This window comes from Kogia breviceps, chromosome 7 (assembly GCF_026419965.1).
Source record: "Kogia breviceps isolate mKogBre1 chromosome 7, mKogBre1 haplotype 1, whole genome shotgun sequence".
NCBI lineage: Eukaryota > Metazoa > Chordata > Mammalia > Artiodactyla > Physeteridae > Kogia > Kogia breviceps.
This window is the reverse complement of record NC_081316.1, coordinates 63,507,869-63,535,691: the sequence shown is the minus strand read 5'-3', so window position 1 is coordinate 63,535,691 and position 27,823 is coordinate 63,507,869. Positions and strand designations below refer to the sequence as shown.

Below are 27,823 nucleotides of genomic sequence, written 5' to 3'. Positions count from 1 at the left end.
GTGATTGTTGGTGTGTTTAATGTTGTCCCAGAGGTCTCTTAAACTGTTCTCATTTCTTTTTCTTAATAAATTCATTTTATTTATTTATTTATTTATTTTTGGCTGTGTTGGGTCTTCATTGCAGTGTGCAGGCTTTTCTCTGGTTGTGGCAAACAGGGGTTACTCTTCGCTGTGGTCTTCAGGCTTCTCATTTCGGTGGTTTCTCTTGTGGAGCATGGGCTCTAGGCACACAGGCTTCAGTAGTTGTGGCACATGGGCTTAGTTGCTCTGTGGCATGTGGCATCTTCCTGGACCAGGGCTCAAACCCATGTCCCCTGCATTGGCAGGTGGATTCTTAACCACTGTGCCACCAAGGAAACCCTGTCCTCATTTCTTTTCTCTTTATTCTGTTCTGTGGCAGTGATTTCTATCACTCTGTCTTCCAGCTCACTTATCTTTTCTTCTGCCTCATTTATTCTGCTATTGATTCCTTGTAGAGTATTTTTCATTTCAGTTTTTGTATTGTTCACCTCTGTTTGTTTGTTATTTAGTTCTTCTAGGTCTTTGTTAAACATTTCTTTTATCTTCTCAATCTTTGCCTCCATTCTTTTTCCGACATCTTGGATCATCTTTACCATCATTACTCTGAATTCTTTTTCAGGTAGATTGCCTATCTCCACTTCATTTAGTTGTTCTTCTGGGGTTTTATCTTGTTCCGTCATCTAGAACATATTCCTCTACTGTCTCATTTTGTCTAACTTTCTGTGTTTATGGTCCCAAAGCCTGCAGAATTTTAGTTCCTCTTGCTTCTGGTGTCTGCCGCCTGATGCATGAGGCTGGTCTAAGAGGCTTCCTGGTGGGAGGGACTGGTTCCTGCCCACTGGTAGGTGGAGCTGGGTGTTGTCCCTCTGGTGATTAGGTCTATGTAAAGGGGTGTGTTTACAGGCAGCTGTGGGCTCAGGAAGACTTTAAGCATCCTGTCTACTGATGAATGGGGCTGTGTTCCTGCCCTTCTGGTTGTTCAACCTGAGACGTCCCAGCATTAGAGCCTTTGAGCTGTTGTGTGGGCCAGGTCTTAGTGTCAAAATGGCAGCCTCCAGGACGGCTCATGCCAATGAGTACCCTGTACCTCCACCACAAGTGTCTTTGTTTCCACAGTGAGCCACAACCACTCCCTGTCTCCCCAGGAGACCCTTTAAGACCTGCAGGTAGGTCTGGCCCAGGCTCCTATGGAGTCACTACTTTGCCCTGGGTCTCAGTGCATGTGAAATCTTGTGTGTGCCCTCCAAGACTGCAGTCTCTCTCTCCCCGAGTCCTGTGGAGTTCCTGTGATCAAGCCCAGCTGGCCTTCAAAGCCAAACGCTCCAGGGGCTCCTCTTCCCATTGCCAGACCCCCAGACTGGGGAGCCTGACATGGGGCTCAGAACTCTCACTCCTTTGAGAGAACTTCTGCAATATGATTATTTTCCAGTTTGTGGGTTGCCCACCTGGCTGGCATGGGATTTGATTGTATTGTGAATGCACCCCTCCTACTGTCTTGTTGTGGCTTCTTCTCTGTCTTTGGAAGTAGAATATCTTTTTTGGTAGGTTCCAGTCCTTTTTTGTCGATGGTTGTTCAGCAGTTAGTTGTGATTTTGGTGTTTTGTGAAGGGGAGGTGAGCTCAGATCCTTCCACTCCACCATCTTGTCTGTGCATCTTGCTGTATTGTTAGTTAGTCTAGAAACTCTGCTCTAAAGGAGTAAGAGATCCACTTGTTTACACCACAGCTTACAAACGTGTATCCTTTTATCTCCTAAGGAAAGGATTGATGTGGTTGCTTTGTTTTTGATGGTGATGATGGTTTTCATGACACTTATGATTCTGTTGGTTATTATGATGGAGGAGTAAGGATGGAGATGATGGAAATGAGGGATGATTATGGAGGTAGTGATGGTGTAGGTGGTGGTGAAGGTAGTGATGATGATGATGGTGCTGCTGATGGTGGTGTTGGTGTTGGTAATGGTGGTGATGATAGTGGTGGTTTTGGTGTTGGCAAGCTGATATTCAAGCAGAATGTATTAGTACAGCCATATCAGTGGCTAAAATTCCAAAATACTTTGAACTAGTTGGAAAACATCTACTGCCTGAAAGGTGCCCAAGACCCTTTCTCTATTGCCCCTGCTGCCATAGCCCTGGGGAGCCCAAGGCAGGCATCACTGGGGCTGCCATGCACCAGCCTCAGACAGAAAAGGGGCAAATGCTCAGTACCCATCTGGCTCTCTGCAACCTCTGCATTATGGCTCACTGGTTGTTCAACACCTTGACTGTCCCCAGGGGGTGTAGTGATGGTGATAGAGGTAGTGATGCACCCCGTTCCTCTGATAGTCTCCAGCGGTACCCAGGTCCCCCATTCTCCAGGGCAGGCCTTTCTCATCAGGCTGAGAAGGTAGTGGCTGACCCATTACCAACGGGCTGTGTGGTCCCTCTGGTCAGCTCATGTGTCCCTGGACAGAGTCCAGCTCTGTGCTGGTGCTGAGGAAACCCAGGAGCAGGTGAGTGTGGCCCTGCCCTTGGGGTGCTCATGGCTCCACCAAGCAGACAGGAGGTCCTGGTGAGTCAGGGAGAGCACAGGGTCCCAAAGGCAAGGGATTGAAAGCTACAGGATGCAGGGCCTGGGGGCTTTGGTGGCCTGGAATGGCTTCCCAGAGTATGTGTGAATGAGATCTCCCCACACCTAGGAGGATGACTTGGCCGAGCTGGCTTCCCAGCAGTACTTTGTGGACTATGGCTCCGAGATGATCCTGGAGCGCCTGCTGAACCTCGTGCCCACCTACATCCCTGACCGCGAGATCACACCCCTGAGGACGCTGGAGAAGTGGGCCCAGCTGGCCATTGCTGCCCACAAGAAGGTCAGAGGGCTAGGGTTTTGAAGAAGGGGCTTTCTGATGACCTGGCTGAAGGGTAAGGACCTGAGAAATCAAAGAGGTCACAGCTCTTACCTGACATCTGTCTGTCCATGGGGCTGGGAGGACAGGATGGCACCCTTGACCTCCTGGCTCCCAGCAGCCTTTCTCCACCATGGATATCAGTTCACTTGTGTTTTCTGCCCTCTACTCTGCACTGGATGCCAGGGACACAGAGATGAATCAAATCTAGCCCCATGGCCTCATGAGGGAAACCATGGATCCATGGGCACTGGGGGTCCCAGCTCCTGGCCTCCCACCAACACTTATTTGTGCTGCAGCTCAGGAGAGTTGGTGCATGCTGGAGGAGCTTCTAGGAAGTGCACCTCCTTTCCCCTAAAAGAGCTCTGGCCCAACTTCCTGCCTGAGGAATTTGAGGTACTGGCCCCCTCTGCCTCTTGTTTGAGGCCCCAGGCCCATAACCAGCCCTGAGTAGCTCCCTTCTAAGCTAAGAGACCCGCCCCAAGTACAGCAGGGGTGCCCTGGTGGGGGTGGGGGACCCTAGCTGCTGGAGGGGGGACCCATGGGCCTCCCCATCTCCAGGCCCGGGTTGCATAAGAGCAGAATCCTCTTTGCACACAAGTTGCCAAGGGCTCCAAGATCAGTGTGTCTCAACCCCTATGCTATGTGGCCTCTTCCCTAACCCAGGAGCCCCATGTGTCTCCCCCTGAGCTCTTTGCCTTCCCTTGAGCTGCCCACAAGTCTCCACCTGTACCCGAATGCTCCCTGCACCCCCTGTGCTTCTAGGCCTGGCTCACCCCCAAGGACCTCCCTGTCCTCAGCCCCCTCTAGAATAGATGCATGTTTTCCCTCCCCCACTCTTTCTGTCCTTGGCCACCTCCTCTCCCTCACCCCTCACACTTGGTTAGCTGCTGAAGCCCATCCATTCCACCTTCCAACAGCTCCAGCCTCCATCCCCACCTCCACTCCTCTGCCTCCCCTGGGTCCTCGGTGTCCACTGCCAATGTGCATGTGGCACCTGGCATGTTCTGGGTTGGGTGCCATCATTCATGAATTCCCTTTGTTTTGCGTGCTTGCCATGTGCTGGGCACTGCACCAGGCCCTGGAGACACAGCTGCGAGTACAACAGATGTGCCCTCTGCCCTCTCAGAGCCCATGACCAAGCTCGTGGGTCTCCCCACTGGTCTGTAGTGCCCTGGCCTGTGCGTCCCAGAGCCCTGGCCCAGGCCTCTTGTAGAGTGGACAGGTCCGAATTAGCATGATTATTAGGGTCAGAGGAGTAAAAACACTTTATTTTGAAATAATTTCAAAGTTACGAAAAAGTTGCAAGTTAAAAAGCTAGGCCTGCTGTGTACGGTATACACTTCACCTAGACTCACCAGTTGTTAACATTGTCCCACATTGGATTTTATTTTCTCTGCACACATACATGTTATTATTTTTTCTGAGCCATTTGAGATTAGGTTGGAGATGCTGAGCCCCTTATCCCTGAATACTCACAGCTCTTGTTATGGCACTGCTTCTGGGCCCTCTTCGTGCACGGAAATGTGACAGCACAGGGGCCTGGCACACACACATGTCTTCATCTATGTTTGTGTTCATAGATGATAAAAACCATGAGTTCATTCTGATCCCTCCAATTCTACTCTAATACCACCGAGTTCTTATTAAAGCTCGGCAGAATATTTTTAGATAATAAAACATCGGTGCATTAATTTCTTGCCAGGAGCATTGCATTATTCCCCCAGCTGCTTGCCCACTCCAGGCTCCAACCCTTCTCTACCCTGCAATCTTCCGAACTCCCAAGTTCACTTGTCAGTTTCCACTAAAAGACCAGCCTCACAGTGGTGGCCTCGCCCACGTTTCTCTGTGACCTGGCTCCTACTCACCGGTTTCCCACTCCCTCTTCTTGGTCAGGCCTGGCACCACCACCCCCCCAGCCTCATCCTTAGCCACTCATGTTCCTGTTCCCAAAACTCCTTCCCTGATCCCTGCCCTTGTGCCTTGCACATGTGCCGGCTGGGATTGTGGGCTTTCTTGTCACTCTGCTGAATCGGGAGCTCCCTGAGGCGGGACCCATTTTTCTCTAGCAAGTGCTCACTGCTGTAGATGGAATCGGAGGAAGACGGAGTGACGGGGAGGCTGTGGGCTGGCGGGGTGGGGTGAGGCCATGGTGTACACGAGGACATGGTGGCCTGGGGCCCACTTCTGACTTGCAGACAGGGACATTTGATTTCCAGACAGAGCTTGTGCCAAGTCTTTTGTCCCCTGTCTGTGCCCCTCCAGGGGATTTATGCCCAGAGGAGAACTGATGCCCAGAAGGTCAAAGAGGATGTGGTCAACTATGCCCGCTTCAAGTGGCCCTTGCTCTTCTCCAGGTTTTACGAAGCCTACAAGTTCTCAGGTACCCCTCAGCCCACCTGCCTCCCGTCCCTCCCTCGATGGCTCTGGTCCGTGGCAGAGGGAGGAGAATGGCCTGAGCCAGACTCCCCAGTCAGCCAGCCTCCTGCCCGCAGGGTTGCTTGGCCTCCAAGTCAATGTGCTGAGTGGGTCCTGCCTCCCTGCAGCCCAGTAGGGCTCCGTGGCACATAGTAGATACTCAGCAACACACTGGGTCAAACAATTGACAGACTATTGTGATCATTAAAGCACCTACTATGTACAGAAGAGGGTGGCCCAGAGCACAGGCTAGGCCGAACCCGTGAAGCTGAGAGTAGATGCAGCCGACAAACCTGCACTGGCCACTTGCTTAGCCAACCTCGGGCCACGGGTACCAGGCACCTGCTCCATGCCTGGCCCTGTGCTGGTGGTGGCTTCACAGAACCACCAAATATCAGGTTCGAGGGAACGTTGGGGCTCAGTTGAACTGACTCCTCCCCGTATCCCACCATACCGCAGGGCAGGGACTTGTCCCAAGCTGCACAGACCAGTGGCAGGAATGCGGCTCCAACCCAGTTCCTTAATCCAACACTCTCTTCCCACCGCACCTGGGGTTTTGGCTTGTAGGGAGGTTGTGTTCTCCGAGCCTCAGTTTCCCCATCTGTAAAATGGACATCAATACACCCCACCCTGGTCACCTCCCTGGTGGTTATGGGGATCGAGAAGGGCTGGGTCCAGCAGCGGGCAGGCGCCCTCTCAGTGCCTCTGCCTCTGCCCCAGGCCCCAGCCTCCCTAAGAACGACGTCATTGTGGCTGTCAACTGGACGGGCGTCTACTTCGTGGACGAGCAGGAGCAGGTGCTTCTGGAGCTGTCCTTCCCCGAGATCATGGCCGTGTCCAGCAGTAGGTTAGTCCAACCCCTGCTCCCCGCTTTAGTGCAGGGCGGGGACCCGTCCAAAGCCGCATGAGGACCAGTGGCAGGGATGGGACTCAAACCCAGGCCCCTGATTCGGCACTTTCTGAAGTGAGGCAGGGCAGATGGAGACACAGGCAGACACACAGGGAAGGAGAGAGCTCCCGGGGCTTTTCTGCAGGTCATGGGGACCTTTGAAGGAAACCTAACAGAGGACATCACCAAGGTGCAGAGACACGCAGTGGCCTGTCCTGGTTGCATGTGACTGAGCAGTACATGCTGCACCTTGCAGACCCCTCAGGCACCTTCCTCCCTATAGGGTGGGGGGGGCGCAGGTATTTACAGCACATTCATGGCTGTTCTGAGATGGGCATGGGTGGGTAGGACAGTCAGGGACAGTCGAGCGTGTACAAAAAGCTGGCCTGAGATTCAGGGCCTTGTGTGAGACTCACCTCCATGTCCTCATCTCTAAAATGGAGGTCTTAACTTTCCTTCAATACAGTGGTGAGGAATACATGCAATAATCGATGGGAGAGCTCTTTGTAAACTGAGAAGTGCAGTGCACATGGGAGCAACGTTGGGAGTGGGTCCTGGGATGGACTGGCGTTCCCAGCAGTGCCTCCTGCCCCCATCTGAGGCTTGTAGGAGTGTCTCTGGGCTGTGTCCGGTGTGGGCCAGGGTTGGGTCATGTCCAGCTCTGACCAGGCACATGGGGATGCAGTGGTGACAAGATAGTCCTTGTCCTCTTGTAGCTTCACTTGAGAGGGGAGATGGACATTGAATAAGCCATTTTAAAGTAGAGGCCAGTGTGCTGAGGGCTGTGGGAAGGCAGGGAGGGCTTCCTGGAGGCAGTGGTTTCTAGGCTGAGCCTTAAAGGGTGAGTAGGAATTAGACAACAAAGGGGAAGTGAGCTCCCCCTGCAGGCCTCCCAGGACCATGTGTGACTTTGGCCTGGCCGTGGCTGACTCAGGCTGAGCTGTGGCTTCCTGGGCCCCATCTCACCCTGGCTCGGCCGGCCTCTTTCTGGCTGGGCCACATCTGACTGGGCTGGCCTTGGTCTCCTTCAGGGAGTGCCGTGTCTCGCTCTCGCTGGGCTGCTCTGACCTGGGCTGTGCTGCATCTCACTCGGGCTGGGCAGGACTGACCCCGACAGGGTCCTGTTCTCCGTGTTGGTCCTGCAGGGGAGCGAAACTGGTAGCCCCCAGCTTTACGCTGGCCACCATCAAGGGGGATGAGTACACCTTCACCTCCAGCAATGCTGAGGACATCCGTGACCTGGTGGTCACCTTCCTGGAGGGGCTCCGAAAGAGGTCTAAGTATGTGGTGGCCCTGCAGGACAACCCCAGCCCTGGTGAGTGGCTTCTGGCACGAGCTGCCAGTCCCCGGGGTCAGGGTGTTAGGCAGATTACATGCCCTGGCCTTGGCCTGGCGTTCAAGATCACTAGAGCCTGTTACCCATTCTTCCCCAGACACCTCTGGTTCCAGCTGGACCAAACAGCTCAACCCTGTGCCTTTGATCTGTGCCCTGTGGGGAACCTTCCTCCCCCTGGTCTTAAATACCTATTACCTGCCACCTTCTCCAGATGAGATCAGGGGTTCCTCCTCAGTGTTCCCCCAATACCCACCATCTTCAAATGATGACGGTGGTAACAGCTAGGGACCGTGCGTCCCCGGGCCCTTGAGGTCCTGAGCAGAGCGTGAGGAAGAGACAAAATGAACCCAGCCCTGCCCAGTGGGGATGGGGTGGGAGCAGACGGTGGCCATCCCTGTGATAGTACAGTGACCCGGGAAGCCCAGAGGCTGTGGGAGCCTGGGGTTCAGGGAGGATGTGTGTGTGAGCAGAACGTTTGTGGCAGAGAGGAGAACCGAGCAGAGGCTGGAGACAGCAGGTGTGTCTGGGAACTGCGGGTAGTTTGTTTCGGCTGGAATGGGTGAGGTGAGGCGGGAGGGGCAAAAAGTGAGGCAGAAGAAGTCAGGAAAGCCACCTGCCAACAACGGGCCTGTGAGCGTGTCAAGGAGCGTGGGATCCCTTTTAGGGCAGTGGGGAGCCACGGCAGGCTTCTGAGCAGGGAAGTGGCCCCCTCCGATGGCTGTCTGTGTTGGGGGTTGTGCAAGGCAGAGGCAGAGCGGCTGGTGAGCAGATATGGGACGGGGCCTCAGTTCCAGTGGGGAGGAGAGGCTTACAGGTCATCAACCCAAAGAGAGGTGTTCCAACCCAGCCTCTCTCTCTGCCCCCATGTGGCCCTGCTCACCCATGCCTTCCAGCGGGCGAGGAGTCAGGCTTCCTCAGCTTTGCCAAGGGGGACCTCATCATCCTGGACCATGACACAGGAGAGCAGGTCATGAACTCAGGCTGGGCCAATGGCATCAATGAGAGGACCAAGCAGCGTGGGGACTTCCCCACCGACTGCGTGTATGTCATGCCCACTGTCACCATGCCACCGCGGGAGATTGTGGTATGTGGCCCGGGGGTGGCAGATGCATGGGAGGCTCCCCTGGCCCCTCCTTGTCTTCTTCCCACATAAAATGGAGTGAGGGATTACAGTAGATTCATGCTTTGCAGCTTCTGTGAAGATGATCTGGGGGGTCTTATGGGACCATAAACTGAAAGTTGGGGGCAACTATCAAATGTACGCCAGGTGGAGAGGGACCTAGAAATTGCATCAGATGAGGAACTGCCCAGGGGTCGGGGATCAGAGAAGAGTGGCCCAGGGGATGGGGGCGGGGGTAGGGGCTTGCACTGTCCAGAAAGGCAGTGAGGGCAGAGCTGGGAAGTGAGGCCCTGCTTCCTCTGGAGCCCCTTGAGCCAGCACTGAGGACTCGGAGCCCAGCTTTCCAGGCAGCTCCTGAGCCAGGCTCTGTTGATGGGGCAGTTCTCACACTGCATCCGCTGCCTTGTCCAGGTTTTCTGACTGACCCAACCTGGTTCAGACACAGGGCACCAAGGAGAGGGTCTTAAGGCCAGCATGATGGAGCCAGTGGTAATGTCAGAGATACCCCAGGAGGAAAGGCGTTCCCAGGGTCAGAATGGGGCACAGGATCCACCCCCAGACCCACTTAAGAAGGCTCTTGGCTTTACCATGTTGAACCAGGGGCCCGGGGTAGAGATCCAGGCGCGCCTGACCTCAGCTCCCTGTCTCTCGGTCTCTAGGCCCTGGTCACCATGACCCCCGACCAGAGGCAGGACGTTATCCGGCTCTTGCAGATGCGAACACCAGAGCCTGAGGTGCGCACCAAGCCCTACACGCTGGAGGAATTTTCCTACGACTACTTCAGGTGACGGGGGAAGGGGAGAGAGGGCCCCAGGACAGGGAGCTGCAGGCTCCTTGCTACCCTCTGGTCTGCGTGGTGGGGTTGCTCTGTGGTGTCCCCATCTGTGAGCAGGGCCCGGGTCAGAGGGAACCAGAGGGCAGTTTCAGTCCATGGAGATGACGCTTCTCATGTTGTGTCATCTTATCCTTCCTTCATTTAAGATACTGTGACTGCGCCCACCCTAGCTGGAGTCCTGGGCACTCCTGACTCGAGGCTGTACCTGCCTCACTGATTCACAGTCCTGGTGGGGAGACAGGCATGAGACCAGGCGGCTGTTATTCTGTGCGCCCAGTGTTGTGATGGAGATGCTGGGTCGGGGTGGAGATGGAGGCGAGGAGGCTTCGTGGAGGAAGTGGTGTCTGAGCTAAGCTGGGGCGGGGGGTGGCGCGGTGAGCCGGGTGGAGGAGCGCCACAGCTGGAGCAGAGCAAGCAGAGAGAAGCAGGTGTGAGCAGGCCGGGGGTGGGGGGGGTGGGGGGGGCAGGGCTGCTGGGGCACAGCCAGCCTTGTTAGTATCTCCATCTGTCAGCTGAGAAAGTAAGGCCCCCCGGGCAGGGCTGGTGACTCATCCCAGGTCACGTGGCGCAGCAGGGAAGCCGGTTCCCTCCGCTCTGCTTCCTACACGGGGCGGGATGGGGCTGGAGTCACAATCTGGCCGTCAGTGCGGACTGTCCTGTGCTGTGCAGGCCCCCACCCAAGCACACACTGAGCCGAGTGATGGTGTCCAAGACCCGCGGCAAAGACCGGCTGTGGAGCCACACGCGGGAGCCGCTCAAGCAGGCGCTGCTGAAGAAGATCCTGGGCAGCGAGGAGCTCTCGCAGGAGGCCTGCATGGCCTTCATCGATATCCGCACCCTCAGGGGGTGGCGGGGGGGGGGACGGACACGGAGGGTCAGGCAGGGGCCACGGGGAGGGGGCGCCTAGGGCGGGGGAGGGCTGGGCTGGGCCTGGCCTCTAGGGTTTTCATCTAGACACTTACTTCCTTCTGAGGGGCCCAGCTGGGGCCTGGGCAGAGGTGGGGGGATGCTGATGGAGCGGCTCCCTCCGTGTGCCCGGCACCTTACAGCGTGCAGGGGGCTGCCTCACCCATTGTCTCCTCGCACCGTCACTTGGTTGACAGATGTATATCGTGCCGTGTGCTGGGCCAGGAGTGGAGACACGGCGGTGAGCAGACCCAGTCCCTAGCCTCATGGTGCTCATAGCTGAGAGTGGAGATGTGCTGATCGGGGTCAGTGCTGTGATGGGACCCGACAGCACATTGACCTGACTTGGCCTTGGAGGAGGGCAGGGAGGACTTCCTGGAGGAAATGATATCTAGGCTGGAGACTGGGTAGGCCTTGGCCAGTCAAAGGGGAGATGGGTGGGGAATGTTCTTGACAGAGGGAGCAGCATGTATAAAGGCCCTGAGGCAAAACAGAGCAGGGCTGTTTCAAGGGCAGAAATTAACTCAGCACAGCTAGAGGCTAGAGTTCAAGAAGGGAATCCCAAGATGTGGGCTGATGGATGAAAGTTTCCCAAGGCCTGTTAGGAAGCTTGGACTGTGTCCTGCGGTGCAGCCATGGGGAGCCACTGGGGCAGGGGGTGGCATGGTTAGATCTGTGATATGGAAAGTTTATTCTGGTTGCTGCGAGGACTCTGGTGGTGGGGTTGGGGCCTGGAGCAGGATGGCCAGTGAGGAGGTGGCCAGAGGAGTTGAGGAGAGCAGTGTGGGCAGATTATGCCCATTTCCTGGGTGAGTAGCCTGAGGCCCAGGGCCACGTGATCAGGGGTGGCAGACCCTGTTGGAGAGTGTGGCCGCCTGCCTCCCGGGCCGTTGTTCCCCGATTGGCCACAGCCTTCCTTGACAGCTCCCCACCCGTGCTCAAGTACATGGGTGACTACCCGTCCAAGAGGATGCGCTCCGTCAATGAGCTCACAGACCAGATCTTCGAGGGTGCCCTGAAGGCTGAGCCCCTCAAGGACGAGGTGTATGTGCAGATCCTGAAGCAGCTGACTGACAACCACATCAGGTAAGCCGGGATGGTGGGAGGGTGAGGGGCAGGCCCCCACCCCTAGTGCTAACAGCTGAAGGTAATCGTAAAGGTCCTCCACCCACTGTGATGGGGAGCTCACTCCCTGCCGAGGCAGCAGCTGGCTCTGCCTGGGAACAGTCCTTCTTCACTCAGAGCAGGAAGCTGTCCTCAGGCCCCCTCATATCCTAGCTCTCCCTCAAGGACCAAGGAAGAGGCTCAAGAACCAAGAGGTGGTGGCTGTGCCCTCAGAGTCTGTCCTCCCCACAAGTTGAACAGCCCCAGCTCCTCCTAATTTCCCGCTGCTCTCTGCCTGAGTGTCCTCTGGATAGCCCTCCCTAGCCCAGATGCCACTGTCTGCCTACAGGTGCATCTCATGAGAACTTGTCCCATCCTTGGCTCAGGCTGAGCTGGCTGTCAGTCAGAAGCTCTGGCTAAAAACTCTCATGGGCTGGGGGTGTTGGACCCCAGAGGGTGTCACCGCCTCCCCGATGGCCCAGACCACGGCAGGAGGGGGAAGTCAGGCACATGCTCATCTCAGAGCCTGAGAGAAGCCCCACCCTCTCCCTTTATTCCCAGACTTCCAACTCCCTCCCCAGCTTTGTCACTCTCTACATCTCTTATACAAGTCCACCATTGGACCATGCATCAGATCTTTTTGCACATTCTGTGCCCACAGCCAGGAATACCTTTCCTCTCCTTTGCATATCAGAATTTGCCTCAGTCTTCAAAGCCTAGATCAAATGCCACCTCCTCCTAGAAGCCCTCCAGGCTTCCCTCCCGCCAGACCAAAGGAGCTCAGAGTAGTGCCTGAGGGAGTCCTGGGGCTGGTCTAACATAGTGTTACTCAAATAAGAGACGAGTTAAAGAGCTGCTGCCAGAATATAAATCACACCCTGCTTCCATCATAGGAAAGTCTTTCTAAGAAAAAAAAAAAACATCTTAGGCAGAGTGCTTGGTGACACAGCTGATTTTTATTCTGACACAAGCACCTTACCTCCACCTGACTAGTAAGTGCGCGGCCTGGGCTGGGGTTGGCAGACTGGACTTTGAGTAGCACTAATGGGATCATTAGGCTGTCAGGGGGGTGGGTCCATGTTGGTCCTCAGACAGGGGCGGGGGTGAGGGCAGGCGTGTGCTGCCGTGGTGAGGAGCTGAGGCATATAGGCCCGCGGTGGCCCTGCTGGACACCACACCTCTTCCTGCAGGTATAGTGAGGAGCGGGGCTGGGAGCTGCTCTGGCTGTGCACGGGGCTCTTCCCGCCCAGCAACATCCTCCTGCCACACGTGCAGCGCTTCCTGCAGTCCCGCAAGCCCTGCCCACTCGCCATCGACTGCCTGCAGCGGCTCCAGAAAGCCCTAAGGTACAGCAGGGGCTGCAAGGGGCCAAGGGGGCAGCGGGCATAGTGCGTGGCGGCAGGCGCTGGGATGGGCTTCCGGCCATGCTGGCTTGCGAGACGAGTCCCTTGGGGATGCTGAGGTCCTGGCCCATCATCTTTGGGGTCCCACAGCTGCCAGGTAGACAAAGGTGGCAGTGCCCGGTACCCATTCTGGACACTTTGAGAGTCTGGTTGCTCAGAAAGTTATTTTCTCATGCCTTCAAGTCTGCTGGGGAGGCAGACACCCGGGCCGCGCTCCATACTCTGCAAAGCCCACTTGTACCCTTTGCTTCATTCGGTCCCCTCCACATCCCTGTTTGGTGGGTACCATTATCTCATTTTATAGATGGGGAACTAGAGGCTTGAGAGTTTGTCACCTCGTAGGAAGTGGTGGGTGGGGATCAGCACTGGGGTTTACCTGTCTCCAAAGTTCCCCCTGCTCCCCATGGCCCCAGGAATCTGCTGCCTCCTGACTTGGCCCCCTTCCCCCTCCCCCGGTTTTCAGAAACGGGTCCCGGAAGTACCCCCCGCACTTGGTGGAGGTGGAGGCCATCCAGCACAAAACCACCCAGATTTTCCACAAGGTCTACTTTCCCGATGACACGGACGAGGTGAGGGACTCCGGCTTCTTGGTCTGCGGGTGCCCCTGAAGGACCAGGCTCCCTCGGGGACACAGGGCAGCCCTGATGTCTCTTCCCCACCACCCCCACCTTTGCCCCCATCCTCCTGCCCCTCAGTGGAGTCGGGGCTCAGTCAAGAGGCCATAGACTCCTCGGGTCAGGAGCCCTTGGGTTCCTGGTTCAGCCTCTCACTGCCTTGATCAGCTTCCTTGAGAAGGTCACCCCTCCCTCTCTCTGAGGAGCCTCTGCTTTGGAGAAACGTGCTTTCTCCCTCTGAGCTGAGCTCTGTGTTGATGTCATCTCCCTGATGCCAGCTCTGTTCCTGGGCACAGGCCTGCCTGCTCCGCAGCCCAAGACCTCCCCCATTGCCCTGAGCCCACCACTCTCCTGCAGACTAACCCTTCCTTCCTTCTCACCTGACCTGACTGTGAGTCCCCTCCACCGTGGTCCCCTGGGCAAAAGTCCTATTTGTCTTCTTGTCATGCCCATTTGGTCAGGCTGGCTCCTGATCTACACCCCCTGCTCCATCCCAGCACAGCATCTCATTCAGATAAACAAGACCAACCGTGAAACTTTCGGTTTGAAAAGCAGTTTAAAAACTTGTCTAGAGACTAGAGACTCAGAAATGCCACTATAGGATTCTAGTCACAAGGACAGAAAAACTTCCTAAAATCTTTTCCTGTCCCCTGTGGAGGGTTACATGGAGCATCCCCCCACCCCCCAAATCACACTCCTCCCTCATCTAAGCTTCCCCAGACTCTCCTATCCCTCTCAACCCCGGTCTGGGCTGCTTCCCGGCTCTTGACTCCTCACCCTTTCTGGAGTTTGCTTTCTCCTTCCTTCAGTTTCTCTCCTTCCGGTCACCCTGTCCCTTCTTTTTTTTTTTTTTAAATTTTATTTATTTATTTATGGCTGTGTTGGGTTTTCGTTTCTGTGCACGGGCTTTCTCTAGTTGCAGCAAGTGGGGGCCACTCTTCATCGCGGTGCGCGGGCCTCTCACTATCGCGGCCTCTCTCGTTGCGGAGCACAGGCTCCAGACGCGCAGGCTCAGTGATTGTGGCTCACGGGCCTAGCTGCTCCACAGCATGTGGGATCTTCCCAGACCAGGGCTCGAACCCGTGTCCCCTGCATCGGCAGGCAGATTCTCAACCACTGCGCCACCAGGGAAGCCCACCCTGTCCCTTCTGTGCTCCCTTGGCCTCTGCCATCACCCATGCTTGTACAGCTGGGCCCAGGACCCTGGAGGCCAAGGCTTAGTCCCGCTTGAAGGGTTGGGAAGGGCACGATCTGGGAAGACCCAGACAGGAGTTGCTTTTCCTTTTTTTAAAAAAAAAAATATTTATTTTTAATTGAAGTTTAGTTGATGTACAATATTACAGGAGCGTCAGCTGTACAACAGAGTGATTCACAATTTTTAAAGGTGGTATTCCATTTATAATTATTATAAAATATTGGCTATATTCCCTGTGTTGTACAGTATATCTTTGTAGTTTATTTATTTTATACATAGTAGGTTTATATACTTCTTCCTTAAGCATGGTGCCCAGCTCTGGGGAAGCCCCCTCAGAAGGAGGGTGTCTTGCACAGGAGGGGGCTCTGTCTAGCTGGAGGCACAGCCACAGGGATGCGACAGGCCCTGGGAGAGGCCCTGCCAGAGCCAAGCAAGTGCTCCCCCGCCACCCCTTCCCCCAGGCCTTCGAGGTGGAGTCCAGCACCAAGGCCAAGGACTTCTGCCAGAACATCGCTGCCCGGCTTCTCCTCAAGTCCTCCGAGGGATTCAGCCTCTTCGTCAAAATTGCAGATAAGGTGGGTTGGGGGGGGCGTTGATTGCTTATCTGCCTGCTCTTGGTCTGTCTCATGGGAAATTTTGCTGGCGCCCTGGGAGCTCATGGGGCAGCGGGGCTGGGGACAGAGACAGAAGGAGGGACGGGGAGAGGAAGATATGCACACTGCATCTGATTGTGCCCGTCTCTTTCTTACATCCCTGCAATGGCCCCCTTACATGCAGCAGCTATGCCTAAATCTCTCTCCTCTGAGGCACTGCACAGCCTGGCCACAGACCTCTTGGGAGCACTCTGTGCTCTGGGCACGCTAGGCTCCTCGCTCCGCCCCAATACCCATGTACTTTCCAGAGTTGATTTGACTGGTCCCTCAGCTGCCAGGCTGAGGTCAATTCACCTCTGAAAAAGCCCTTGAAGGGAGGATGACTATCCCCACCTAATAGACCACAAAACCTGGACTCAGAAGTGTTAAGTGACTTATCTCAGGTCACACAGTAGGGACTCAGATCCAGGTAGGTCTGACTCTGAAGCACAGGCCCCTGCCTTCACCACACATTGCCTCCCACCCCATTTATGTCCATGGGAGTCAAAGGCCCAGTTTGAAAGCCCCTTCCCATGGGGGGGCTTCCCTGACCCTTGCAGGCAGGTCAGGTGCTCTCTCCTGTCGCTCACCCACAGTTCCCTGTGCATCTATGTCCATCTCCTCACTTCATGTCTGTCCCTGTGCCAGACACTGTGACCCAGAGGTGATCTCAGTGAGGTCCTGGACCCAGGGGGGCTTAGAGCCTGTGGGAGGAGCAGGACACGGATACCAGAGAATGTCCAAAGCAGGGACTGGGCCCCTTTCTCGGCCTTTTTTCCAGGGTCCTAGAGCAACAATCAGTGACTCTTTGCTGAATGAGTGAAGGGAGTCACTGTCACTGGACAGAGACACTCAACAGGCACAGTCGGGGCAAGATGGGGTTGATACGCGGACACCCCCTCTGGCTGCGAGCAGGAGTTCTTCTGGAGAAGGGGCTGCCGGGGAGGCTTTGGGTGGGAAAGTCAGAAAACTCAGTATTGCTCAAATTAAAATGAGTGGACTAGAACGGCCATGTCCCTAGGTCATCAGCGTCCCTGAGAATGACTTCTTCTTCGACTTCGTACGACACCTGACGGACTGGATAAAGAAAGCACGGCCTGTCAAGGATGGTAACGTGAGGCTGAGTCCTGGGCTCATGTGAGGCCTGGGGCCAGCAGGTCCTGGCTCAGGGCCATACCCGAGGCCCACCTGGGTGGGGCCCGGGTTAGGCCTTCCTTCGGGGCTGGTGCTGGGCTGGACACCCTTCTGTGCTGGATCTTCTGGGTGACCGACTGCCCTCTGCCACAGGAATCGTGCCCTCGCTCACCTACCAAGTCTTCTTCATGAAGAAGCTGTGGACCACCACGGTGCCAGGGAAGGACCCCATGGCCGATTCCATCTTCCACTATTACCAGGTGAGCTGCCCAGAGCCTCTCTGTTGTGGCTGCCTGCTGTCCTTGCCAGGGTAGGGACAACAGCATGGACTGGAAGCCATTCCTGCTGAGGTCTCTGGAGGTGGCCCAACCTCAACCTCAGATCCTTCTCCTTCCCAACCCTCCGGCCCTGGGGCTGAGCTCTCAGGCCCTTCCCTTGGTGAGGGGCTGTGCTCTGAATTTGGGATTCTGCTGGTACACCTGGGTCTGTAAACATTTTCCAGCAAGGGCATGGGCCTGTGGGAAGCCAGCAGGGTGGCTCACAGGCTGAGCCTCTATTATGTGTCTGGCAGTTTGTACTCATTCTGTCCTCCCAACAAACCCCAAGGAGGAGGCATGTTATTCCCATTTTACAGAGAAACACTCAGAGAGATCAAGTGATGTAATTAGGATCACAGGGCTGATGGAACTGGGGTTTGATTCCAGGTCTTCATGACTACAGACTCAGTGGTCTCTTCTGAGGTGGCCGTTTACCATTCTGTGGGACAGAGAGACCAGGATGCTGGGAGGAGCGCCAGTGGTGGGGAAGGCGGCTGCCCTGGTAGAGGGAACCCTGGCCTGGGAGCCAGAAGGCCCGCCTTCCTTCAAACCCAGGATCCTGCTCTCCCCTTTCCCCTTTGCCCCATGTTGCCCATTTAGCAAGTGGCACCGTTAACTACCAGCTCCCCCAAGGCAGAAACCCGAGTCAGCGTGGACCTCTCCCATGTCCCAAATCACTCACCTGATGACTTTACCTCCCAAATATCTCTCAAATGCATTCATGTCTCTCCATCACCACCTCCACCAACTTGGGTCGGTCCACCATCTTCTCTCATCTGGAAGAAGCCCATAACCTTCTCTCTGATCTCCATCTGTCTCTGACCCCTTCAATCCATTCTCCACAGGGGGGTCACCATGATCCTCTCAGTGGCTTCCCATTGCCTTGTACCAACACTCCTTTGCTCAGCTCATGCCAGCTGCGTTTTCTCAGATTCGCCTCCGTAATGTCTCTCTTCTGGAATGCTCCTCCCTGGGTTCTTTCTCTCAGCTACTGAGTTTTTAGATGTCAATTCCATCATCTTATCTTAAGGGAAGTCTTTCCTGCCCCCCAGACTAGATTGGGTCACCTTGCTATATTCTCTCATAGCACTGAGAACAATTCCTTCAAAGATTGTAGTTATACATTGGTTGGATGATTAATGTCTGTTCTTGACTACACGATCCATGAGAGTAGGGAGGGTATATGTTGTTGTTTAAAGGGCCTGACCCATAGTAGATGCTTAATATTTGTTGGCTTGATGGATGGGTTCACAGGTGAATTGGTGACTCACTAAATGGTTGGGTGGAAGGATGAATGGTGAATGAATGTATGAGTGGATATTGGTACATGGATGGATGGACAAATGGGGGAATTAACGGGAATTTGATGTGGGTAGGTACACCCTTATGGGTGGGGGCAGGTGGGTGGGTGGATAGATGGATGGGTGAGTAGATGAAAAGGTGGGTGGATAGTTTCTGATCTGCAGTGTATCCTCAGGCCATCCTTGGTTTCCCTACTCTTCAGATAGTGGATAAGTCAGCTCTAAGGTTCCAGGAGCCTGTGGGCAGTGCTGGCCCTTCTTTAGAGGCTTCATCTTTGCTTTCAGTCAGCTACTCTGGTTCTGGGTCTGGAAGATCAAGGTGGGGATGGGGCTGGCGCTGCTGGTGAAATCAGTGGGTCTCAAGGGAACACTACGGGAGGCGGCCAGCCTGAGAGGCTTTTCCCAAGGAAGGACAGGCCCGGGGGGTTAGGGTGATGGAACAGTCAGGCACTCCAGCTTGTCCCTCTGAGTTTCTTCATCTTTGAAATGGGGCTGTTCACCTCACTGGACTGTTATGGGGGGGGGGGAAATGAGGTGATCTTCACACCTGGCTCTGCTTTAAATCTGTGAAGCGCTGAATCTGTGCGACATAATGCTGTTTCCCCGTAATGTGCCTCCCCCGGCTTGGGGAGCAGTGTCAGCTGAGGTTGGGGAAGCAGGTGGGCCCAAATGTGGGGTAAAGCAGTAGACCCGGCCTCATGGGGGTTGGGGGGTGCTTTAGGGAAGGAGCCCGCTTCCTCCAGGTGCCTCCACTGACTGTGACCTGCTCTGTCTCTGGCAGGAGTTGCCCAAGTATCTCCGAGGCTACCACAAGTGCACGCGGGAGGAAGTGCTGCAGCTGGGGGCACTCATCTACAGGGCCAAGTTTGAGGAGGACAAGTCCTACTTCCCCAGTATCCCCAAGCTTCTACGGGAGCTGGTGCCCCAGGACCTCATCCGGCAGATCTCACCTGACGACTGGAAGCGGGTGACCATCGGGGAGACAGTGGGAATAGGGGCCCCCTGAATGGTTCTCTGGGTACCCCAGGGTCAAGGGGGCAGGTGCTGGACAGCAGCCCAGGGAAGTATCTCTTGTGGCCCCTGTAAATTCAGCCGGCCACTTGGCAGTAATTTGCCCTGTCCTGGTTACCACGGTGACTGGATTTTAATTGATACTGTTTGGCCTGCTTGCTTTGGGGAGGGAAGGGCTGTCAGGAGTCCATTAACGGGTATAAGTGGGGAGGCTTCATAGCCTCCAGGACCCACGACAGCTGCCGACAGGTGCAGATGGGGCAGGATCGGCAGGGGAAAGGACTCTGACCCCCCCCCTCCCCTTGCAGTCCATCGTCGCCTATTTCAACAAGCACGCAGGGAAGTCCAAGGAGGAGGCCAAGCTGGCCTTCCTGAAGCTCATCTTCAAGTGGCCCACCTTCGGCTCAGCCTTCTTCGAGGTGAAGGTATGCCGGGGGTGCGTGCTTCTCAGAGAGGATGAGGGGAAACAAGATGGCACAGAGATGACTCCTCATAACTTTGGGAAACCGCAGTGGTCTCTGCCACCTGCCTGGCAAGGAAAGGAGGAAATGGCCCTCAGCTTTGTCCCAGCTAGGCGTCTCAGCTAAGTACTGGGCCCTGGGCTTAGTCCTGGGACACTGAGGGGCCATTATCTCAGCCTGGCAGGGGAGGCAGATGTGTACAAAGGCTAGAGTAATGCAGGACGATCTGCACCGTGACAGTGGCGTGGCAGAGCCTGGGAAGCCCAACCCGACTGCAAAGGCTGAGGAGGCTTCCTAGAGGAGGCAACGTTGAGCTTTCCAGGGAGACCCTGAGGGGAGGGTTCCTGGCAGACAGCCTGGCATGAGCAAAGACCCAGAGGTGTGACAGCTTAGGCCCGGGCAGGAAGTGCGAGTGGGTGAATGTGGATGGGCGTGGGGTGTGAGGCGAGCAGACTGCGGTAAGAAGCAGGTTGGTGAGCAGGAGAGGCGGGTAGGGTTCCTCCTGCAGGTGGTGCCCAGCCTGGAGGGTTTTGCACAGGGATGATTGATGGGGCCAGAGCCCACTCTGACTTCAGGGTGGGGGTGGATCTGAGGGGCAGGACCAGAGGCAGGAGAATGGTGAAGTGGCTGGGGTGAGGGGATAGGTCAGGATGGAGAGGGGGCCCCTTTGAGAAGCCTGGCTGTGCAATGGAGAAAGAGGTAGGGTGGGGAGGTAGGTACACCTGGAGGCAGGTGTAGGTAAAGATGAGAGGCTTTAGGGCTGAGAGAGAGAGAGCAATAGCAGAGACTCCTAGAGAAGCAGGACAGAAGGGCTGAAACTGCTGCCAGGCTGGTTGGGGACCCATGAAGGGATCTGGGGTAGCTCTGAGGGCCCAGCAGAGGTATTGATAGAAACCATGAGGTTGTGGCAGGACCACAAGCACCACTGCACCCCTGGTATCAAGCAGGCAGCAGGAGAGGTAGACTTCAGCCCAGGTGGGGTCGGCTTCACTCCTGCCCCAAATGTTTATATTTCCTGCTCTGGGTTCCCCACCTGATGTCTCTGGCCTTTTTTTTTTTTAAACTAGCAAACTACAGAGCCAAACTTTCCTGAGATTCTCCTAATTGCCATCAACAAGTATGGGGTCAGCCTCATTGATCCCAGAACCAAGGTGAGCAGCGACAGGGGGTGGGCTTCTCTGTTTGCACTTCTAACAAAGGCCCCCAGACTCAAACCCCAAGAGACGCTATCAATCAGCCACCACCATCCTCACTTCATCCACCCACCTGGCCACACATCTTGAGAGGTTGACCGTGTTTGCTGTGTCTACTTCCTTACCTCTCATCTCTCCATCAAAACTGCTCTCTGAGTTACTAACAAAGCCCTTGCTACTAAATCCAATCACTCTTTAGTGCTTGGCCTTTCAGTGTCATTGGATACTACCAACCACTTCCTCCTTCCAGAATGCTCTCTGTCCACATTGGGCCGGGTGGGAGGCTCTACTGGGGTAACTGCTGCTCAGGTGTGTGGGCCTGAGCAGTTCCTACCAAGGGGGCCAGGAGCCAAGTCCTACCACTGACACAGGAGGGTACAACTGGGGCTGTCGGCAAAGGGGGCAATGACCACCATCTTCCCCTTGGCTCCATGTGCCCACTTTCCTGGTTTCCCTCATATCTCCCTTGGTCTCCCTCTCAGGCACTTCCCTGGGCTTCTTCTCCACCCAGCCCACACACTGTGTTCTCCAAGTCAGTGTCTTCTCGTCTCCCCCCTCCAACTCCGCTGGACCATCTCACCTGGGACCACAGTTTCAGTTCCTCCAGGCTCTCAGATTTCCAGTTCCAGGCCCCATACACCTGACGGCCTCCTGGGCTTCCTTGGTTGTCCCAGCAGCGGGCTCGGCCCAAGGCCTGCAGGGGGAAGGCATCTGCTTTCCACAGCAGCTCCATAGCATAGCTGGACTCTACCCTTTGCTCCTTTTCTCGTCTGAGGTCCTTCGTGTGGGTGGTGTCTGTGGGCTGGAGCTGAGGAGAGTGAGGCCAGACAGTCCAGGCCCTGAAGCTTCAGACTCTCTCTGCTCCCCTAGGACATCTTGACCACTCACCCGTTCACCAAGATCTCCAACTGGAGCAGCGGCAACACCTACTTCCACATCACCATTGGGAACCTGGTGCGCGGGAGCAAACTTCTCTGTGAGACGTCACTGGTGAGAGCTCTTCCTTCCGGGCCTGGTGGGCTCCCCTGCCTCACCTGCAGCTTCAATTGCGGCACCCACAAATTATCACCTTAGTGTGAGGTCGCAACAGCTTAGAGCCCTAGATGTCTGGCTGGATGAATCCAACCCTTCAGTTGTGTGGCTGGGGAGACTTAAGTAAGTCCAGGGGCGGGGGCAGGATCTGCCTTTGTCCCGGCTTCTGTCCACTGCAGTTAACTGGGAGCTGTGTTCTGGGTCTGAGTGGGCGGCCGTGTCCTACTCTGTGCTCTGTTTATCTTCTTGCTGCTGTTTCCAGGGCTACAAGATGGATGACCTCCTGACTTCCTATATTAGCCAGATGCTCACAGCCATGAGCAAACAGCGGGGCTCCAGGAGTGGCAAGTGAAGAGCGGGGAGGCGGTGCTGGCTCTGTGCCTGCTCTCTAGGCAGCAGCTGGCTCAGGACCATCAGCTACCTCTGCAGCCGGGGGAAGACCTTTGCCATCAAGGCAGGGAGGCTGAGCCGGCTGGCCACCACTGACCGTACCCTCGAGGCCTCTGACCCTTCGTCCGGTGCAGCAGCTTCGCCGGGATGCAGAACTCCCCTCCATCCACCCCTGAAGCACCCGGTTGGTTCTAGTCCTGGCTTGCTGTGGCCTTCCCAGTTGTAAAACCCTGTGCTCCTTGGATGCTGTTCTTATCTCAGACTAGCCCTACTACGTGACTTCTTTTGACTTTCTATGCACCACCAGGAGAGGTAACCAAGAGGACTACCTAGTTCTTCATGCTGGGAACACCAAACCAAGATTGTTCTGAAGCCTAAGGGACTGGCTTAATTCCCCTAAGTCCAGGAGCCTCAGCTGGGGTGAGGGAGACAGACCACTTTTATATATTACAGTGTGAGTGAGTGCTGAGCCCCTGCTCGAGGCTCCCCTGATCACCTCAGGCATAAAGCATGTGTTCCATCTTCTGGCCCTGTAGTGTCTTTGCTGGGGGAGGGGCAGGGTGTGGGGCCTGGACAGGGCCCTTTGGGGGAGTGGCCTATAGAACTGTCTCCTTAGTCCGTGCGTGCAGGGTCAAGCTGGTCTGGGGGTTGGTTGGGGGTGCTTGAAGGACGGGCTGGGCCTGGGGCAGGCTGACGGGATGCTGCCCTGGGAGGTGGTGACCTAAGTGTGGATGGGCTGGAGATCCAGAGGGGGGACCAGCTTCTGGGCCTTACCTAGAGCCAGTGGATCAAGAGTGGCCCTTGCATCCTGCCAGAAACATCTCCTTGACTCATCAAGAAACCTCCAAGAACCTCAGGAACCATGCTGCCTTGGGATGGATCCTTACATCCAGTGGGTGCCTGTAAAATATTACTTTGTGACCAGGATGGAACATACAAGTTTGGACATGACCTGGGCAGGTCTGGGGATGGGGGATTCAGACAGGGAAGGTGTGATCTGGGGGTGGGCATCCTTCTGGGCTGTGGCTGGGAGGAGCACCTAGAGAAATGACAGGGGAGATGTTGGCATGTTTATGATCTGTTCTCAAGGCCCCCCTGGTACTTCAGCAGAGCCAGCCCAGCTCCACTTGCCCTCACACACTCAAGGGTCTGGGGTCACCTGCATGTAGGTGACAAACCACTCCACAGGGAGTGCTATTCCTGTTCTCTCCAGATACCTGTGCGGGAGGTGGAGGGGCTGGCTGGCGAAATGGAGGCCCCAAACCAGGCAGCCCTGCCCCACCAATGTTCACATGACTCCACAGTCAGCCCGGGATAAATCTGAGCCACAAAAAAGGTGCTGTGGTGTCTGCCCCTACGCATCATCATATACATGGGAACACGAGCCCTGAAGGAGTGTGAATACCTGATGGGCACATAGTGGAACACAACTTGCTGCTTCTAACGCTGGGCTCCCAGACAGGTATTCTCAGCTCTAGTTTCCCTTCAAGACCAAATGCCTTTGGGTGGACATGGGATTATGCCCATCACCCCACTGGGGAATCAGCCAACGACAAGCTATTAGGAAGCACCCACTGCACACTGTACGACAGGACGTGCGTGTGGGATGAGACCTTTACCCCCGACTCGTGCCCATGCCACCTGTCCTTCTCTCACTTTGGCACTCATCCCCTAGTCTTTGTCAGCCTGAGTGACCACAGAGGGCCTAAAGATTGCATCACTTACCTTCCGAGTTCCTGAGAGGTTACCTTTTTTTTTTTTTTTAACATCTTTACTGGAGTATAATTGCTTTACAATGGTGTGTTAGTTTCTGCTTTATAACAAAGTGAATCAGTTATACATATACACATGTTCCCATATCTCTTCCCTCTTGCATCTCCCTCCCTCCCACCCTCCCTATCCCACCCCTCTAGGTGGTCACAAACCACCGAGCTGATCTCCCTGTGCTATGCGGCCGCTTCCCACTACCTATCTTTTCTATGTTTGGTAGTGTATATATGTCCATACCACTCTCTCACTTTGTCACAGCTTACCCTTCCCCCTCCCCATATCCTCAAGTCCATTCTCTAGTAGGTCTGTGTCTTTATTCCCGTCTTACCCCTAGGTTCTTCATGACCTTTTTTTTTTTCTTACATTCCATATATATGTGTTAGCATACGGTATTTGTTTTTCTCTTTCTGACTTACTTCACTCTGTATGACAGACTCTAGGTCCATCCATCTCACTACAAAAGACCCCGAATAGCCAAAGCAATATTGAGAATGAAAAATGGAGCTGGAGGAATCAGGCTCCTGGACTTCAGACTATACTACAAAGCTACAGTAATCAAGACAGTATGGTACTGGCACAAAAACAAATATAGATCAATGGAACAGGATAGAAAGCCCAGAGATAAACCCACGCACATATGGTCACCTTAGCTTTGATAAAGGAGGCAAGAATATACAGTGGAGAAAAGACAGCCTCTTAATAGTGGTGCTAGGAAAACTGGACAGGTACATGTAAAAGTATGAAATTGGAACACTCCCTAACACCATACACAAAAATAAACTCCAAATGGATTAAAGACCTAAATGTAAGGCCAGACACTATCAAACTCTTAGAGGAAAACAGGCAGAACACTCTATGACATAAATCACAGCAAGATCCTTATTGACCCACCTCCTAGAGAAATGGAAATAAAAACAAAAATACACAAAAGGGACCTAATGAAACTTAAAAGCTTTTGCACAGCAAAGGAAACTATAAACAAGACCAAAAGACAACCTTGAGAATGGGAGAAAATATTTGCAAATGAAGCAACTGACAAAGGACTAATCTCCAAAATTTACGAGAGGTTGTCTTTATTTACATGCTGATGTTCACCACAGCCACTCCTTTAGTAGGGAATATTATGAAGGTTAGGATGAGACAAATGTTGTGACACCCAGAGAGCAACCAGTTCCAGCTCCAAGACCAAAACTTTTTTCCCTTTGCTCATGCCCTTGAGATGAAGGCTAGACCAAAACCATTTTCCTGAGAGCCTCCGGGATCCTCTGCACTCCTTTCTTGACCCCTCTCTACCATCAGGTCACCCTAGGGCACAGAGAGGAAGAAGAAGAAGGGGGCAAGTTGTGACTAATTCTTCTCTGAAGACAGCCCAAAGGAGAAGGAATGCTGGATGTGGTGGAAACCATCATAAAAGAGGATCATTGGGAGGATTCAACAGTAGGGGTGCTTTTCAGGTTCTGTTTCAGGAGAAGGGTCCTCCACAGAGGGAATTGTTGGTTAATCTGCCTCCAAGGTAGGCAATGCACTTTGGAGGGTGGCCTCTCTGCTGGTCTCTGAGGTGGGTGCTTGGGTGGGTTCAAAGGCCGGCTCGGTGGGCACCGGTTGTCTAACAGCATCCTAGGGGAGGTATCGTTGTTTTGTTGGTTTCCTCAACAGGCTCTGGTATGATGGCTTTAGAGCCTGAGCGTTCCCTTTCACTCTTGATTAAAGTCCAGGGCTTTCTGTAACTTTCAAAGCTTCGTCTCGGAGGCTTGCACTTGGATTTTCCGTGGGATAGAAAAGACAACAACACAGATTCCTCCAAAGTCACTTCTCGAATCTTTGCCAGTCATATGGTAAAATTCTAGTCATCTTTAAAATGTTAGCCCCTCACTTACCATCTCAGATACTTTCCCCCTAGTTCTCTCCCTTATCCAGGCTTTGGGCAGACTTTTCTTTGGTCCTCAATTCCTCAAGGTGCTGGAGTTTAAGAGCCTATTGTGTAAGGTTCTAACTCACCATGGAAGCCCTCAGAAGGCAGAGATTGACTTTTGCTTAAAGTTCATGCATTTCACAACCACTGTTTCCGAAGCAGTTTGAATAGAAACATGAACATATCCTCCATTAGAATGGGAGCTTTCCAGGCACAGAGACTTTGTCTTGCTTGCCACCACATGTACAGTGCTCAGGAGTGTCTGTCACACAGTAATTGCTCAAAAAATTGTGTTTATTTTTTCTAACTGAATGATAGAAAAAATAGATGATGGAGACTTTCTAGTAATGAAGCTAGGAAACCGAATCTTATCAAAGACAAATTTTAAAATGGATAATATACAAAACCCAGAAAACATCTTAAAATTATCTAAGGATTACAATATACTGAGGAACTGGGAAGCAGGAATCTAGAAGAGGGTGAGAATCCAAAGAGGTAAGCCCTAAATTCAGTTAATTTTGCTCTGAGTATAATTTCAATCTTGAAAAAACAGTTGCACACATGAGATACATTTTTTTGTCAGCTTCACAGCAGGAAGGGGATTTTTATTGCACTTGAATTGAATTTGTAGGTCAATTCCATGACAACCAATATCTACGATATTAGGTTTGCAAATTCATGACTCTGTTATGTTGCTCCATTTATCTGGGTCTTCCTTCTCTCACTAAACTTTTGTAGTTTTCAGTGACCAGTCATCTATCTTCTTTGCAAGGGCTTGCAATATTTTCCTAAAATTCCTATTTATGTTTTTATGCCGTTGTAAATGATGCTATTTCAATTTTTAAAGTTTCCAGTTATTCATTGATAATATATAGACATATAGTTGATTTTTTGTATGTTGACTTGTATCCTGAGGCATTGCTTAAGTCACCAGTTCTAGTAGGTTTGTTGTTTGATTCTTTAGAATTTTTTAATGTAAATAATCATATCTGCAAATCAGGAGTTTTATTTCTTCCTTTAAGCCTGTTTATTTATCTTACTAAACTGGCTAGGATCTCCAGTACGACACCAAATAGAAATGGAAGATATCCTTGCCTTATTTCTGATATTAGAAGGAAAATACTGTTCCACTATTAAAAACAATATTGGCTGGAGGTATTTTGTAAATATCTTTCATCAGATAGAGGAAGTTTCTATTTCTAGCTTACTCAGAGCTTTAATTATAAATAGGTATTGCATTTTGTCAAATATGCTTTTTCTACTTTATTTTATTAATATGTTAGATTAATTTGATTAATTTTCAAATGATATATTTATCTTGCACTGCTGGGATAAATCTCACTTGCTCCGGATGTTTTGTCCTTTTTACATACTGATGGATTCAATCTGCTAATATTTTGTTCAGGATTTTAATGTCTAAGTTCATGAATGATATTGATCTGTAAATTTAGTCCTTGTACTGTCTTTGTCAGACATTTTTTATAAGAGATTATTGCTGGCCTCAAAGAATCAGCTAGGAAATATTCCTTCCTCTGCTTTTTTCTTGAGTTGGTATAAAATTAGTATTATTTCTTAAATATTTGATTAACCAGTAAAACTCACTGGGCCGGGACTTTTCTTCGTGGTGAAGTTTTTGACACACAGATTTGAATCTGATAGATAGTGGGTTATTACAAATTTCTATCTCTTCTTCTCTCAGTTCTGATAAGTTGTACATTTCAAGGAATTTGTATACTTCATTTAAATTGTCAAATTTAATAGCTTAAAAATGTTCATAATTTTCCTTTTTATTTCTAGAATGTGGAGAGATAGTCCCTCTTTCATTAATCATTCATCATATTGGCACTCAATCTCTCTCTCTCATTCATTTTACTAAGAGTTTATCAATTTTATTAATCTTTCCTAAGAATTAACTTTTCATTTAAAAATTTTTCTCTGTTGTTTTA

General features: G+C 53.1%; 1 protein-coding gene across 1 annotated transcript in view; it reads left to right on the top strand.

The window, feature by feature from the left end:
* MYO7A (myosin VIIA) overlaps positions 1-22,717 on the top strand; it is a 99,394-nt gene extending 76,677 nt beyond the window's left edge. Inside the window, exons 32-49 of the mRNA XM_059068299.2 lie at positions 2,698-2,868; positions 5,170-5,287; positions 6,043-6,169; positions 7,357-7,526; positions 8,441-8,631; positions 9,327-9,451; positions 10,172-10,329; positions 11,341-11,494; positions 12,703-12,858; positions 13,379-13,484; positions 15,186-15,299; positions 16,378-16,465; positions 16,644-16,750; positions 18,890-19,075; positions 19,428-19,544; positions 20,648-20,731; positions 21,644-21,763; positions 22,068-22,717. Coding sequence (XP_058924282.1) covers positions 2,698-2,868; positions 5,170-5,287; positions 6,043-6,169; positions 7,357-7,526; positions 8,441-8,631; positions 9,327-9,451; positions 10,172-10,329; positions 11,341-11,494; positions 12,703-12,858; positions 13,379-13,484; positions 15,186-15,299; positions 16,378-16,465; positions 16,644-16,750; positions 18,890-19,075; positions 19,428-19,544; positions 20,648-20,731; positions 21,644-21,763; positions 22,068-22,157 — 2,382 coding nt within the window. The 3' untranslated portion in view covers positions 22,158-22,717. The remainder of the gene's footprint in view (positions 1-2,697; positions 2,869-5,169; positions 5,288-6,042; positions 6,170-7,356; positions 7,527-8,440; positions 8,632-9,326; positions 9,452-10,171; positions 10,330-11,340; positions 11,495-12,702; positions 12,859-13,378; positions 13,485-15,185; positions 15,300-16,377; positions 16,466-16,643; positions 16,751-18,889; positions 19,076-19,427; positions 19,545-20,647; positions 20,732-21,643; positions 21,764-22,067) is intronic.
* Positions 22,718-27,823: the final 5,106 nt, after the last annotated feature.